At 27.7% G+C, this 17,340-nt stretch overlaps 1 protein-coding gene across 1 annotated transcript in view; it reads right to left on the bottom strand.

Annotated features, from left to right (window-relative positions):
* Positions 1–16,442, bottom strand: part of LOC133323722 (protein abrupt) — a 79,721-nt gene extending 63,279 nt beyond the window's left edge. Inside the window, exons 1-4 of the mRNA XM_061532643.1 lie at positions 15,869–16,442; positions 14,972–15,500; positions 14,559–14,828; positions 12,206–12,422 (exon numbers count right to left, since the gene is read on the bottom strand). Coding sequence (XP_061388627.1) covers positions 12,206–12,422; positions 14,559–14,828; positions 14,972–15,500; positions 15,869–16,404 — 1,552 coding nt within the window. The 5' untranslated portion in view covers positions 16,405–16,442. The remainder of the gene's footprint in view (positions 1–12,205; positions 12,423–14,558; positions 14,829–14,971; positions 15,501–15,868) is intronic.
* Between the last annotated feature and the right edge of the window lie 898 nt (positions 16,443–17,340).

Genomic DNA, 17,340 nt, shown 5'->3' with positions numbered 1-17,340 from the left:
CACACAAAGACACACACATACATATATTGATTTACACATATGTGTATTTTATATATTGATAAAAAACTACCGATTTCCTGTGTGGTGGGAGTTTGTAAGATTTAAATTGAAGATTTAAAAAAATGACATAAGAAGAAAAAAAACTGGGCGTTGGTTATTGTTAAATTAGAATTTTATATTCACTTCATTTATATACAAAATGCATGGATTAGACCCATTTTGTTATATTATTTTTTTCATTTCTGTTTTTATAGTTTGGCCAATCACAAAAAAGGGTTGCAAAAATACCAGATTCGACCACCAACAAACATATCACCATATCATAATGTGGGGAATTTTTAATGAAATGCTTTGAATTTGTTTAGGGTTTGGTGTAGGCAAATCTCTAAGGAGTTTTTGTAAATATTTGAGTAATGCCATTGGGGGGTAATACATTTGGGTTTTTTTGCGGCCTAAGGATTAGTAATACAAATTGCAATGATATTTGAATTTTCTAATTCAATAGACACAAATTTTAACAATTGCAGGCTTAAAATCAAATCAAGGAGGAATTGGAAAGGAAATCCAAAAAGGTATTTGTATTGCTTCTTTAGAAAGATTTGGGGAAGATTGAAATTTTATAAATATTTGAAAATAATTTAATTTTTTTATTTTAAAATATAAGATTTAATAATTTTAAAATCATTTTTATTTTAAATCATTTCGATTTTTAATTTAACATTTTTTTGCTCAGATGAAAGTTTTGTGCATCATTTTAAAAATGTGTTTATAATCATTTTATGGTTTTGATCATTTTAAATCATTCCGAGGTCGTATAAGTAATGCCGTACATAATACGTCATATTGCACAAATCACATTTTTTGCTCACATGAGAAGGCGAATGTGTTATGTCGTGCCTCATACGCCTTATAATAATGTGTTCATAATCAGCTGGATCAATGGTTTTGAATTCCTTTTGATATGACAATACGTAGGCACATGACTTGTGATATGCATCATACGCCCCATGGCATAAAAATACTATTTTTTGCGGTAATCACATAAAACAATTTGACTTTGAATAGCTTTGGATGTATGGAGGTGTGGCATAGAACCCGAATCAGATACTTCAATACAATTTTAGGTCAATTGCGTTTGAAGTTTTAACAATTACGGGCTTAATAATCACGAAACTCCCAACGATATATCTTTAGAAAATCAAAGCAGAAAATTGGGTATTCAGTATCCAGGAACTCTAGCACTCTAATGGCTACCTCTATTTTTCTGAGGTAAATTTTTTGTCTTCAATGTTTTTTTGTTTTTTAAAATTTCATAAAATCAAATCAGGAAATTGGGTACTGTGTCGTAATCAGGAATTCGCCTCCAATGGCTATTACAAAAATAATTTTTGTCTTCAATGTTGTTTTGTTCTTTAGAATTTCATAAAATCATTTTTGGATGACTATGGGCTACTTTTTTCCATAATAGTCCTTGTTTTTGGGGGAATTGATGAAAACCATTTTAAGGGCATATGAGTTGTGTCGTGTAACATACGATCCATGGCACAATTTCACCAAGTAATCACGCAATATTTTTTTAAGAAAATAATATGAAATCTGAAAATTTTATATTCCAGTGCGGGAATTCTGAATGACAATCTTTATTTTTCACAGATCTGTTCTTTAATTTTAATTTTTTGCGAGGTTTTAGAAAATTAGTTTCAGGTCGTATAAGTGCTGTCGTGCATCATACGCCTCATGGTATTATAAGAATAATCAGTGAATAACATTGTATACTCGCAATGCACCTCTCTATTTTATTCTTTTGTGGGTTTAGGAAATTAAGGTAAGGTCGTATGAGTTGTGTCGTGCATCATACGGCCTCTGACATAATACAAATAATTGTTTATCTATTTATTATTTCCCATCTGGAATATGGAATTTGTAGTAACAAATTTAAACACAATTTTATTTAGTGTCCCGTAGGGCGTATAAGTATTATTATTTCTTATACCGCAAATGCGTATGATTAATAACAATTTGAAATCCAAATTGTAAAATAAATTTCCCTAAATAATGATGGCCATGCCTTCTTTGTTGTGATATTCAAATAAATTAACCCTGTTTTTTATGTTCTAAAACAAATAAATGATTATTTTTTTTTGGTCAATGGGGTTTCTTAATCAAATCCCGCAATGTGTTACTCCCTTAAATTGCCTTTTATGTTGTGATTTCACATAGGGAGGGTCTATATGAACTCTTTCATTTTTTTGTAGCTCTTCAAAACCGGCCCTCCCTTTTAGGAATTTTGTCATGTTTTGAATAGTGTTGTTGTTGGTCTGAAAAAAAGTTATTTATCTTTGTCTATGTTTGATTTTCGCCTCCTCATTTTTATTGCGGGTGATTGCAAATCAGAAAGGGGAAAGCAATATTAACAGTTAAGTGTTTTCTTGCTGTGCGTAACCGAAAAGTTTTAGTTTTTCTCGCCACGCTGTCAGTGGCCATTTACATAGCTTGGTAAACGATTTTTTCTATTCCAAAATCGTTTAAGACCATGCGTTCGGGCACACACCCATATGATTTCACAATAACATACAAATGATATAAGAAATTGTTTTTTTCTACCTCTTCTTCTTCTTAATGTTCTAAGGAATTAGTAACCACAGAAGGAAAAAACCGAAATGAAGGCGAATCAAATAAGAAGTGAAGGAAGAAAGCATTGAGAAAAAACCTAATGTATGTTTCTTGGGCAAATAAATCTATATAAGAGATAAGTATTACTAGTTGGTGGTGTGCGTAAATGCCTGTCTTGGTGCGTGTCAAAGGATAATGTATATTCATCAAAATGTGAGTGTGTGTTTGTGGAAAACGATCGACCATAGATATTAATGGCTAATAGTTTGTAGAGGAGCCAAAGCCTAAGGAATGCGTGAGCTCACAATTTCCTTTTTATTTTCTTCACATGTGCGATTTTGTTGTTGTCCATTGAAGCAAAAAGTGCGTGTTTTAGCAATTACTTGTGCGTTCAAATTACAATTGGATAGATAAAATGCAATTGAACTTAAATCAGGAAAGGAAAATAATTGAGACAATGGAGAATACAAATTGGAAATTAGAAAAGAGCGTTGGATTGGAGAAATCGAATTTAATTTAAAATGATATTTCTTTATGTGGTATCTGGGGCGCATGATTGATATTTATTTCAAGGAACACCGAGGCGTATGATTTTTATTAATTTGTGGGGAAATACTAGGCGTATGATTGCTATAGGTAATTTATAAGAATGAGAAGTAATTTTAGAATATAAATTAAAAGAAAATAATTGGGAGCAAGAAATCTTACTAAGAATAATATTTTCTTTGTTGCAATTGGTGCGTATGACATGTTTTTAATTTGTGGGAAACACCTTAGCCTACCAATTATATTAAAATTTTGGGGAACATCTATGCGTATGATTGCTCTGCGTCATTCACATGCAATAGAATGTAAATTAAAAAATAATTAAAACAGTGGAGAATAAAATTTGCAAATAAATTTTGAGCACGAAAATATAATTTTAAATATTTTTGTCGCTATGGAATATGGGGCGAATGATTTATTTTAATTTTGAGGCGCACATAGGCGTATGATTTTTATTAATTTGTGGGGAACCCCTAAGCGTATGAATGTTATACGTAATTTATACGCATGAAACATAATTGCAGAACAAAAAATTTTTAAAAGTACCATTTTAAAATTATTTTTAATTGATACTAGACGTACGATTTTTATCATTTTTTTGGGCCCAATCATGGAGAAAATTGAGACTAATGCATTTTTAATAAAACTTGCCACAGTATTTTTTGTTTAAGTATTTTTTTTTTCAACCACTGAAATTGAAATTAACAGTAGAAAAATATGATTGGGACGAGGAAGAATAAAAAAAAATGCCCAAATATTGGGAGCAGGAAATCGAATTTTAAGTAATATTTTCTTTTGGGGTATTGGGAACGTATGATTGATAATAATATGAAAGGAGTACCTAGGCGTATGAATTATATTAATTTGTAGGGGAACGCCTAGGCGTATGATAGCTAAACGTTAATCATGAGTATGGAATGGAATAAAAAATTAAAATAAATATATTTTTATATTATTTTTAATTAACACAAGACCTATGACCTATGAATATTTCAGATTTTTGCCCAAACATTGAGAGCAAGAAATCTAATTTTAAATAAGATTTTCATTTGGGTATTTGGAGCGTAATATGTAGGGAACACATAGGCGTATGAATCATATTAATTTGTGTAGGGAACACCTAGGCGTATGATTGCCAAATGTTAATCATGCACAGGGGATGGAATAAAAAATAAAATAAATAAATTTTTTAAATTATTTTTAATTTATACAAGACCTATGATTTATAGGCCACTTTTTGGGGCTCATTGAAAATATTTCAGAACTTTTTTTTCCATAAAAATTTGACATATGGGTTTTACTGAAAAAGTGTTTTTTCTCAGCCCACTGTGCTAGAAAATATTGCTTAGCACTTATCAATAAGAATGGGTGCGTTTACGCCAACTATTTCCAATTAAGTAGTGTTTGTATGTAGTTTTCCCTGTATTTCTGTATTACAAAAAAACCGTAGCATACATTTTGGCGCACTACAATCCATATATGTAACAATAAATGTGCCATTAACATTCCATTAAATATAAAACGTTTAACAAAAGTTTCTCGATTTTTTTTTTTTGTTCATTATTATTTAGTTAGTTTTATTCTGCCACCCCACGCTCCACCATAATTATTGTGTGTTATGTTTTGCGTTTTCTTGCTCTGTTTACTCAGTGTTTATCCATAAGACATATGTGTGTATGTACGTGTGTTAGCCTAAGTAAATCATGTCAGTACTTCCTTGGACTGGAAGTTTTTTTTTGTTTTTTTTTTCTACCCACAATCATCATGTAATTGTTTTATGTGCATGTGTGTGTCTGTATGCCTGTCAGTCAGTTCGTTCACTACTTTTTTCGCCACTCTGTGTGTGTGTCTTTTAATATATTAAATACAAACACGACACGCACTTACAATTTCATGTTGTTATTTGCGATTATTTTTATTGCTTTCGGTTTGTGTTATTTTCTTCTTCAAATGTTCACTACCAAGCCTTCATCTCTTTCCCCCTTCTCGTCAAGTGATGGCATGGCAGTAGATCTTGATATTACCTATAGGTTTTATCCATAGTTTTGTAGTGTATGTTTTTTTTTTGATATAATGCGCGCGAATCTAATGTTTCCGCCTGTTTCCAGCTTCCTTCGCGATATATATATTCATTCGAAGATTAAGTTTGAAAATGGTGTGAGTGGAATTACAACAAAAGAAATAAGAAGTAAAACGAAGGAATAAACCTTAGAAAAAGTAGTGTACGCAATTTTGTAATTAAACATTACACTTATCAGAAAGGGAAAGGGGGCAGGGAAAAGTATGGTGGCTGGTGGTGTAAGGGAAATTCTCAATAAAATGTTTAATTGAAGGGCTTGTCAAACCTACATGAAGTATATTTTATTAAATAAATAGAAAGAAAGTTATTATCCAGGAAAATAAATTAATGATTTTATTGAACCCTAAAAGTAGGCTTTTATTTTAACATTATCGGAAAGTACGCTTTATTATTTGAAAACGGCAAAAATTTATTTATCGATAATTGAGAGATTAAATTGCTTCAAATAGGCCATTTCATTGAACATCCTTGCAGTATGCTTTTAACATTTATCAAATTTAAAATAAATGAATTAAATGTTTTCTTGAATAATTTTTAGGGGTCCTATGCTTATGCTTTTAAAATTTCTCATATTTCAAAACACCATTTTTTGTGAAAACTTAAATCTATTTAATTTGAAAAATTATTTATAACAATTTTATTTCAGCTTGAATACATTTAGGAACAAATTGTCTAATATTTTCAATAATATGCATCCTAAAAGTATACTTCATTTTTGTTATCGATAATTCAAATTAACAATAACTTGTGCCTAAAAGTAGGCACCAATATATTTTTTGTATGGCATAGCTATAAAGTCTAAGTGACAATCGAAGTCAATGATTTTAAAATTATTTATAAAAATGAGAATGGTATAAATGCCACTAATAAATAAATTTATCAGCCTAAAAGTAGGCACCATTATAATTTCTAGGTTTATCGCTTTCTTTCTGAGACGATTTAGGCATGTCCATCTGTCCGTCCATGTATTTTTGTTAACAAAGTACGGACGGACGTCTGCCTGTCCGTCTGTAGTTGTTAAATTGTAAACAAAGTATAGGTCGCATTTATGATTCGATTTGGATGAAATTTGGCACAAGTCACTTATTTGACCCAAGGACGAACCCTATTGGAATTGAAGACAATCGGGTCAGATTTAGATATAGCTCCCATACATATTTTCGTCCGATTTGAGGAAAATTTTTTTTATCTAATTTGCAGGGTACTGAATTAGGTTGAGAACGATGTGTGCTAAGTTTGGTGAAAATCGGTTCAGATTTAGATATAGCTTTCATATATATTTTCGTCCGATTTAAGGTAAATGGTGTACCAAAGTCCCTATTTACCTTTCGATTTGCACGCAATTTGGCGTAGGATACTGAATTAACAATAACTTGTGCCTAAAAGTAGGCACCAATATATTTTTTGTATGGCATAGCTATAAAGTCTAAGTGACAATCGATACAATGCTCAATGATTTTAAAATTATTTATAAAAATGAGAATGGTATAAATGCCACTAATAAATAAATTTATCAGCCTAAAAGTAGGCACCATTATAATTTCTAGGTTTATCGCTAGGTCAAATATATTATTAATCATGAAATGTGAATTCATTGCTTTAATTGAAGTAAAGAGTATCGAAAAATGTGTTAATATTAAAAAAATGATTTAGGGTACCCTAAAAGTATGCTACAAAATTCCAGATTTTTTTTTAACATTTCTGTTAACATTAACACAATTTTCAAAAGAAATATACTCCAATAAAAACCAGTTTTTTTTAATTAAAAATATAATTTATAACAAGATCTCATAAAAATTCCTAAAAGTAGGCACCAGAATATGTATTATTTTTTTTATATGGCCTAGTTATACAAATTATTTCTTTTGAATATTATTACTTAATATTTGAAGCCAATTGTTTTGTAGATTTGATGGAAATTGTGCAAATATATGAATTAAAAAAAAATACTCCAATAAAAACCTGTTTTTTTAATTAAAAATATAATTTATAACAAGGTCACATAAAAATGCCTAAAAGTAGGCACCAGAATAAGTATTGTTTTTTTATATGGCCTAGTTATACAAATTATATATCCGCATCCTAAAAGTATGCATCAAAAATTCAAATATTTATATTTTTGTGTTAAAAATTAATTTCTTTATTATAAATTTAATTTAAACCCCATAATTATGGAGACTGCATGTCATCTTGTGCAAAAAGAGTTGTAATCATCTGCTCAGCCTAAAAGTATGCACCATTATCTATATTATTTTGTAGTTAATTAAGTCGCAACTAGATAACCCTAATGTGAATAAAAATATTATTTTTTTCTTTTTAACATTGCGTGTTATTATTGTATTGAAAACGTATAAGACGAATATGAGAAAAAATATACGACATAATAACAAAGAAACATTGTTAGTTCCAAGGAAAACACGAACCCTTGGGCAACACATTTCTGGGAAAAATGTAATATGTTCATTATTATTATTAGCAATGGGAGAAATACATTTTTTTTTTTGCAGAATGGAAATGGGAAAGATGAAATCATTAGTATATAGAAAAATATGGGGTTTAATTTAATTATAGATATATGTCTTAAAAATATTAAAAAAATAATTCATAGAGGAAAACACCACAAAAAATTTGTTAAGCCCTGTCTGGGGTTTATATGATTCTGCATTAAGCCTAAGATGGTATAATGCCATATTGCTACAATAAAAGCAAACTATTTGACAGTTGTCATATGTTATCTTCTTTGTTGCTCTATTTCTCTTTTCTTTACATATGCCAAAAAACTAAACTTAAAATTTTTGTATTCCAAGGCATGTGGGTGGACTGTTGTCGCCTATGGGAAATAAAAACCAATAAAGTCATGCAAAAGGTCGGCCTCCATTTCTAATAAAAAAACATCGTAACATGTGAAACGAAAATTGAAAAGTTTCCGAATTTTTCTTCTTCTTCCTTAAAGAAAAAAATCTATTTGTAATAATGAAAACACTGGTGGTCAGTTCATGTTTTCTTTTTTTTATGAAGAAAAGAAAAAAATTACGAAAAACATACACAAGTCCAATATATCAGGGTATTCTGACATGTTTAAGGAGTGTTAATGTATGTCTGTATGTGTGTGTGTGTATGACTGACTGGGCCGCCTTTGTCGTCCACTATGTCTATTGTTAAATAAACTTTACAATTTTAAATGTTGTCTTTATTTAGAAGAAGAAAATGAAGAATCTGTAAAATAAACTTGAGATTCCACCCTCTTCGTGTTGGCTCACAAAAAAAAAAAAAAATATACGAAACTTGACCGGCAGGTCTTTGTTGTGGTTGTCTTCTTCAAATAACAAAAAAAACTAAAACATTTCTAAGACAATCTAACATTTTGGACTTGCGACATATATATAGGGGTTGTCACAATGTAATGACAAATTTAGTAATAAGGTTGGATTTTTTGTTGGTAGGCCAAGTTTTTTTGGCAAAGCCCATATTCTTGTACTTAAGAAAACTGGTATTTATCTTAGTCAACCTCAAACACACACTCACACACACACTTCCACATTCAGAGTTTATATGGAGGTAAGTAGATATAGGAAAAATCAAGTTTTATTTGTTTTTGGTCGTAATAAACCCCCACACTACCCCTTAGATCACGGTATTGTTGCTCAAAATCGTTCATGACAATTTTTCTTATTTATTTACTGTCAATCTGTGTGTATGTTTTTTTGTCTTCTTCTCTTTCTCATTTTGGTGTGTGTCATTGTTGTGGTTTTGCAACCTTTAGTTTTGTAAATGTTTGTATTGTTTGCATTTTTTTATATATCAGGGTCCATCCTTGCTAACGTGTGAGAGTACCATCATGTGTTTGCTTGCCCCCCTCCGCCCTTTTGCAGAATTTATTTTAATTTTTCAAAAAAAAGTCCTCTTCATGACTTATGCTGCCCTTTTTCTCTCAATTTCGTCTTTGACTTTATCTTCGTATTGGTTTTTGTTTTCTTTTGTTTTTTTGTTCATTTCAATCTTAAGATATGTCCAAGGAAAACATATTAAAATTCAAAAGAAAATATTAGTTTCTTGCACAGTCTTTTTTCAGAATGAGTAGTTGTTGTTGTTTGTTTTATTTTGTCATGTGAAATAACAATTGGAAATTGTCGGCCCGAAAATGGCAAACAACAACATATGTGCGCAAATGTGTATTATTAAGGATTTAACAATGCAATGTTTTAGAGGAGGGGGTGTGTAATTTTGGCAAAGGTGGAAGGGAGCGGTAAGGCAAGAAATAATAAAATGTTAATTCTGTGGCCATTCAATGAAGGCAGTACAACTTTATAAACAAAATTTTCAATTTTTTTTTCGAATTTTTGCATTAGAAGATTTTTTGACTCACGATTTTTTGTCATACCCTTCACCACACTGTGAAGTCTTGAATGACGTGCACTAAGTTTCGAGAAAATCGGTTCCGATTTAGATATAGCTCCCATATATATTTTCGACCGATTTAGGGTAAATGGGGCACCAAAGTCGCTATATATCATCCGATTTGCACGAAATTTTGCACAGGATAGTGAAATAGGTCCAGCATGTTGTTTGCTAAGTTTCGTGAAAATCGATTCAAATTTAGATATAGCTCCCATATATAGTTTCGTCCGATTTTATGTAAATGGTGCACCAAAGTCCCTATACATCCTTCGATTTGCACAAAATTTGAATTAGGTCGAGAAGCTGACGTCTGTTTGGATACATTTGTAGAATATACCCAAAGTGGTGAAGGGTATCATATAGTCGGCCCAGTCCGACTTTACTACTTCCCTTATTGGTTTAAATTTTTTTATTTTTTTTAGGTTCTGAATTTTTTTCCAAAAAAAACCTTTTGCTTAAATTTACCTATGATTTTTTTCATCTAAATTGAATAACCTGTCATATGTTAATATATAAAATTTTCTATTGCATAATTTTAGGGGCGCATAATATTTTACTATTTTCTTCCCAATAATCCCAAATGAAGAAAAAAAATCCCCCTGTACAACTGTTGTTTGAATTACAAATGATGCCATTGTTTTTTGTCCAGTTTCATTTTTTTCGTTTCTAATGACCATAAAGGATGTGTAGATGTGTGCCACATACACACATGCTAATGGCCGTTAACAGGACATAAGCATAGATATTGAATGTTTATAGATGATTATAAGAACATATATGCATATATAGCTGCAAGGAATAATGGAATAACAAAAGTACACACATATGTACATACGTACGTATATATGTGTGTTTGAATGTAATAAAAAACAGCATGTCATCATTTGGAATCAACCCCAAGCGAAAAAAAATAAACGATTGAAGGAAGGAAGGAAAAAAAACAACCAACCACCTTAAACACGCATCACAGCTGGACAAAGGAACTTAAACGAATGCCAAACTTCTCGTTTTCTTTCGATTCGTTTTTTGTTTCGGCTATTGTCATAAGATGTTATTACTCATAAAACGTATGGTCACTTTAAATAGATTGTGTATTGAATATTAACAGCCAAATAATCAAAAAAACAAAAACCGAAATCGTCTAAATATCCTTTTGTGTAAGGGAGAGGATGGTAGGAGAGGGGGAAAATCATTCAGAACATAAGGATATAATTTAATGATAAATATATGACCATTTAGAGAATAATAATAATATTCCGAGTGTCATCACTTGGAAATTGCTTTTCAAATACACACAGCAAATGTCTTCAATGACAATGGTGATGGTGAGATGATGGCAAGATGATGATTATTTGGTGTTGTTGGTGTTATGAAAATTACCAAAAAAATATGTGTGTATGTATGTTGGTGTTCAATATATACGGTAATAAACATAAATGTAATTTCTTTCTAGCTTGTTTTCAAGTAGTTTTCAATGACACATGAATGTCCTGGAAATTGGGATATTTTTTATTTCTTATTAGATTATTTTTTTGTTGTGGAGTTCGAATTGGAATTGTTGATTTGACTCACGTCCCAGCAATATTTGCTTGGTGTTAATGGTATAGTTAAAAATAATTTTTATTAGCTGGGGGGTAAAAATTACTTTTCTCGAAGATTTTTTCACTTGGTTTCACATCCTCAAGGGATTTTCTTTTATAATAAAGAAAAAAATAACAATAAAAATTAACACAAATATTTTCATTTCAATAATAAAAAAAAACTTAAAAAATAGGCAGGCAAGACATTTAGCTGATATAACTAGAAACTAAAAAAATCTAATTATTTTTATATAATGGCAAACATTTTATTTTCCTTAATTTAAAATTTTATTTTTTTAACACACACTTTGTTTGTTATGGCCAATTTTTTTTATCAATTTATCTTTTTTACCAATTTGCCATTATTATTATTTTGTTTGAATATTTATATTTTTAAATGTGTTTCTTTGGTTACTACATGCTTAGATATTTCATTCATCATCATTATTATGTATGTATTGCATTAAATGATTCGTATAATTTATTTTGCAAAAAAAGTTAAAAAATTTCCAATTGGTTGATAACTGATTTTTTGGTGATATTTTTTCCAGTTGATTTTTTTTTGTAAATTATTGAATTTAAAATTCTTTTTAGGTTATGTATGAATACGTTCAGTTTTTTTGTATAGTTTTTGAGAGAGAATTTTGTCAACATAACAACAAGAGGCAAATATATTCAATATAATATATAATAAATAGAGAGATATATATGTAAATATATGTATGTAAATAGTTAGAAAAAAACATATATGTATATGTAAAAAAATGTATATAAGAATTATGAATTTTAATTTTTTTTCATGTTACGTTTTTTTTTTGTCAATCAATCAATACAAAATGCTTGATAGATACATTTATGTATTTATTTTTTTTTATAAATTCATTAGAGAGAGTGATAGTATTTAAAAAATGAATAAACGAAAATAAAAACAAAGAAATAGCTTGGGGCTAATTTGTATATATGAAAAATTGCAAACTTTTCGACTTACCGAAATCACCACCCATGCCTGAGGGTCCTGGCAATAGGCCCGGTATACCTTGCAAACCCAAAAATGCATTGGGGAAGGAATGTGAACGTTGATTGTCCATGGAATCCATTGTACCTTCGTTTTGTCCATCGCCACGATCTGAGGGTTCAGTATCGGAACTATTCGAATCATCGCATGCACTTTGACCGTGTAGAGAGCCCATATCATTGTGTTGTTTCTGGAGAGGAATGGGAAACATGATTAAGTGTGTTTTTTTAATTTTTAAATACATTTTTGTATAGAAAAATATTATTAAAACATTAATGAATTTTTTATAAAAAATTAAAAAAAAAAAAAACTTATAAAAAAATAAAAAAAAATTATAAAAAATTAATAAAAATTTTATAAAAAATTAAAAACTATTTTATAAAAAATTAATAAAAATTTTATAAAAAATTAATAAAATTTTTATAAAAAATTAATAAAAATTTTTAAAAAAAATTTTTTTAAATTGTTATAAAAATTAATAAAAATTTTTTATAAAAAATTAATAAAAATGTTATAAAAATTAAAAAAATATATAAAAAAATTAATAAAATAAAATAAAAAAATTAATAAATATTTTTAAAAAAAAAATTAATAAAATTTTTATAAAAAATTAATAAAATTTTTTGTAAAAAAATAATAAAATTTTTATAAGAAATTAATACAATTTTTATATAAAATTAATAAAAAGTTTTATATAAAATCAATAAAATTTTTATAAAAAATTAATACAATTTTTATAAAAAAATAATAACATTTTTTATAAAAACTTAATAAAATTTTATAAAAAATTTAATAAAATTTTTATAAATAATAAAATTTTTTTATAAAAAATTAATAAAATTTTTATAAAAAAATTAATAAAATTTTTATAAAAAAATTAATAAAATTTTTATAAAAAAATTAATAAAATTTTTATAAAAAAATTAATAAAATTTTTATAAAAAAATTAATAAAAATTTTATAAAAAAAATAATAAAATTTTTATAAAAAAAAAATAATAAAAATTTTATAAAAAAATAATAAAATCGAAAACATGATAATGTGTGTTTTGATTTTTAAATAAATTTTTGTATAGAAAAATATTATTCCAAAATTAATAAAATTTGTATAAAAAATCAATAAACTTTTTATATAAAAATTAATAAAATTTTTATAAAAAATTAATAAAATTGTTATAAAAAATTAATAAAATTGTTATAAAAAATTAATAAAATTGTTTTAAAAAATTAATAAATTTTTAAAAAAATAATAAAATTTTTATAAAAAATTAATAAATGTTTTATAAAAAATAATAAAATTTTTATAAAAAATTAATAAAATTTTTATAAAAGTTTACACCAAAAATAATATATATATTTTTAAAAATAATGATATAACAAATTAATATAATATCAATAAAAATTAATAAATATTTTATAAAAAATATTAACTTTAATTTTTTTTAATTTAATTAAATTAATTAAATTTAATTTAAATTAAAAAATATTAATTTTTTTATAAAAAAAAATTAATAACATTTTTGTAAAAAAATTAATAAACTTTTATAAAAAAAAATAACAAATTTTTTAAAAAAAATATAAATATTTTTCTACTTTAATAGAATTTTTATAAAAATAACAAAGCCTTTGTAAAAATTTAATAAAAAAAATTAATACAGTCTTAATAAAATTTTTCTTAATAAATTTTTAAGATTTTTATAAATTTTTTATAAAAACATTTCTATAAAAAAATTAGTAAAATAAAAATTTTAATGAAATTCTTATTATAAAATTTTTATTAAAAAAAAAAACATATTTTTTATTAAAATTAAAACTATAACTATTTTTTTTTAAATTTATAAGATTTTTATTAATTTTTTATAAAAACATTTCTATAAAAATTAAATAAAATAAAAATTTTAATTAAATTTTTACAATAAAATTTCTATAAAAAATATTTTTATTAAAAAAATTATTTTTATTTTTTTTTTAAAACTATAATTATTTAAATAAAAAATGTATAAAAATATTAACATTTTCCTTAAAAAAATTAATAATATTTTTATATTTTTTCGTATTAAAAACCAATGATTTTTTTATTATTTTTTTAAATATTAATTATTTTTTATTAAACAAATATTTTTTTAATTAATATATTCATCAATTTTTATTAAAATGTTAATTATTTTTTATTAAAATTTTAATAATTTTTATAAGAAATATTTTTTTAGCTTCTTAGTAAATAGACATAATGATTTTTATTTTAAATAGTTAAGTTTCATTAAAAAAAATTTTTTTCTACCAAAAATTAAATTTAAATTAAAAACACATTATCCTGAAATACTTACCTGTAAACCATTTGAATTTTCCAACGCCTGGCCCAATAACGATTCACGCATTTCACGATCACGATCTCTTGAAGTTTCACGGCTACGATCGCGATTACGTGTCAAAGGATGTTGACCAGCAACGGGGAAGTCACGATCAATTAACAAACGTTCAGGGCTGATGCCATGTTGGGCACGAAACAAATCGGCAGATTTAATGCGTTTTTGGGGTGGAGGGGTCAAGTGGTTGTTGCGATTGCTGTCCGAATCTGAATGATCCCAGTTGTTGGCCTGAGAGAAAAATACAAAAAAGAGAAAACAAATTTTGGATATTAGTAAAACCCCACAGAGCAGATCAGGACAATTCCTTTAAAATTTGTAATTGGTTTTGGCCTTGTCTACTTTACTTTATTGTTGTTATTTGATTTTCTTACGGGAGACGCTGAGGAAGCTTTCAATTCCTGTATGGCAGGTGTTTTTCCATTGTTGCTACTACTATTGTTGTTGTTGTTGCTGCTGTTGCTATTATTATTATTGTTGTTGTTATGACTGTTGTTATTGTTGCTTGTGTTGTTGCCATTGGCATTACTGCTAGTGTTATTTGTTGATGTTGTATTGTTATTGTTGTTGTTTAATAGATTATTGAGTGGTGTATTTGTCGACGCAAGGGCGGGTGTCGTAAACGGCGAACTACCAGCATTTTGACTCAACGCCTGACTGGCAGCTGTTAGAAAATTTAACTTATTTGCCGCACTACCCGTTAGATTACTGCTCAACGCATTACTAAGCGATTTTGCCATGGGACTTAGGGTTGTTGCCGCTGCCGAATTGGCAAAAGGATTTGCCGTATTCAAGCCGGCATTGTTGACATCCGCCAAGCCGCGAATCTGTAGCAGATGAGCGGTTTTCAAGAACTCGGGTAAATGTTCGTGGCCGACATTTACTTCACCGTTGTAAATAAAGCTGGAAAGGGGGAGCAGAGAAAAAAATTTGAATTAAAAATATAAATAAATTTGAAAAAAAAAATTAATTTAAAAACATAAAGGAAACAATTTTTATATTTAAAAAATGGGATTTGAAAAATGGAATTAAATTTGATTTAAAAAAAAATTAAAATTTGAAAAAAAATTTAATGATTGAATGTAAAGAAATGAAAATGGGATTCAGCCTGACTATTTTGCAAAAACAAAATAAAAATGGTATCCCAAATAAACCGCCAACACTACTGAAATTAAATTAAGTTTTTTTTAATTTCCAAAAAAATTGAAAATTTTAAAAAATTAAAAAATATAAAATTTAGAAAAAATTGAAAAATGTAAAAAATCTCCTACCTCAATAAATTCTCCACATCATCGGCCGGCACATCCCGCAATATAATTATGGGATGTTCACAGGGATTGGCTTTCAGCAGTTTGCGGAAATATGGACTGCAGGCACTCAAGACCACCTTGTGGGCGGTGAATGAGCGTTCATCACATGCCAGAGTGACATCGACAAAGTCTTCTTCATCCCGGAGATGACGGAATGAGCTCAACATCGATGTTTGGTAGTCATTCCATTTTAAAGCATATTGTTGTTGTTGTTGCTGATGCATTTGTTGTGTTGCACTTAATAGGGAAGCGGTTTGTTGTTGCAATTGTTGGGTTGCCACGGCGGCGGCAGCTGCTGCAGCAGCCAATTGTTGTTGCTGCTGCTGTTGTTGTTGTTGCTGCTGATGCAGTTGTTGATCCATTACCGAGGATGGTGATGGCGATGTGGCCAATGTGGTGTTTGCTGTTGATGCTGTTGTGGCCGGCGGTAATGGTTCCATTTTAACAACGCCTGCGTTATTATTTTCTGCTGTTTGTAGCTGTGTTGATTCAGTCATTTGCGTAATTTTGTTAGAATGGAGTTGTTGTAGTGTTATGGTTGCTGTTGTTTTTTGTTTTACTTAGATTTTTATTTTTTTCTTTGCTCAAGGCTAAGGGCCTATTTATTGCTTGCTTTTAAGTTGTTCTCTTTTTTGCAAATGTAGAAATTTCCAAATTATTTGTATTTGTTGTTGTAAAAGGGTTTTCTTTTTCAAATATATTTTTGTTGTAATTTTGTTTTATTATTTTCTTTATAGTATTTTTGTTTATTTATGGCTCTTTTTCTCTAAAAAGTCAATAGTTTTTGTTCTTCTTTCCTTTTTTAAGCTAGGCCATATGCAAACTTTGCCATTAAATTTTGTTGTTGTTTTTATTTTTCTCTTTTTGTTGTTTAGTTAATAAATGATTTTTTTTTTATTTTAAATAAACATCCATATTTAGTTCATTTTTTGTTGTCCATAAGATTTGTAGATAATTAGTTTTTTGTTGTAGTTTGAGGATTTAAGGTTATTTTTTGGGAGGACTTTTTGTAGTTTTGTTTGTGTTTTCCTTCAAAGATTAGGTTTCAATAAGTGGACGGAATTCTGTAAAGAAAATTTAAAAGAAAAGAAAAAAAATTAGTAAATTTGTTTGCTTTGATTTAAAATTAGAAATGATAGGAAAATATATAATAATATACTAGATATAGGTTGGGCGCCAACACAATGTAGTCTTGTAAATTTTTTAATATTAATTTAATATAGATATAATTTAATTTTTTTAAGCATTTAAGATGTTTTGAAATTTTTTACGTTGGGCGCCACACACCACACTTCTAAATGTAAACTTCACAATTTCTTTTACAGAAAATCTTCCAAAATAACGTATAATACATAAATTTCATTTTTTGTTAATATAATTTAGGAATAGTACCAGTTCTATTAAACACAACACTTCTAAATGTAAACTTAAAA

Source organism: Musca vetustissima, unplaced genomic scaffold, assembly GCF_032173495.1.
Source record: "Musca vetustissima isolate MV318-11 ecotype Yass unplaced genomic scaffold, APGP_CSIRO_Mvet_v1 utg7334, whole genome shotgun sequence".
In the NCBI taxonomy this organism is placed as follows: Eukaryota; Metazoa; Arthropoda; class Insecta; order Diptera; family Muscidae; genus Musca; species Musca vetustissima.
The sequence above is the reverse complement of the archived record's forward strand: the minus strand, read 5'-3'. Positions and strand labels throughout refer to the sequence as shown.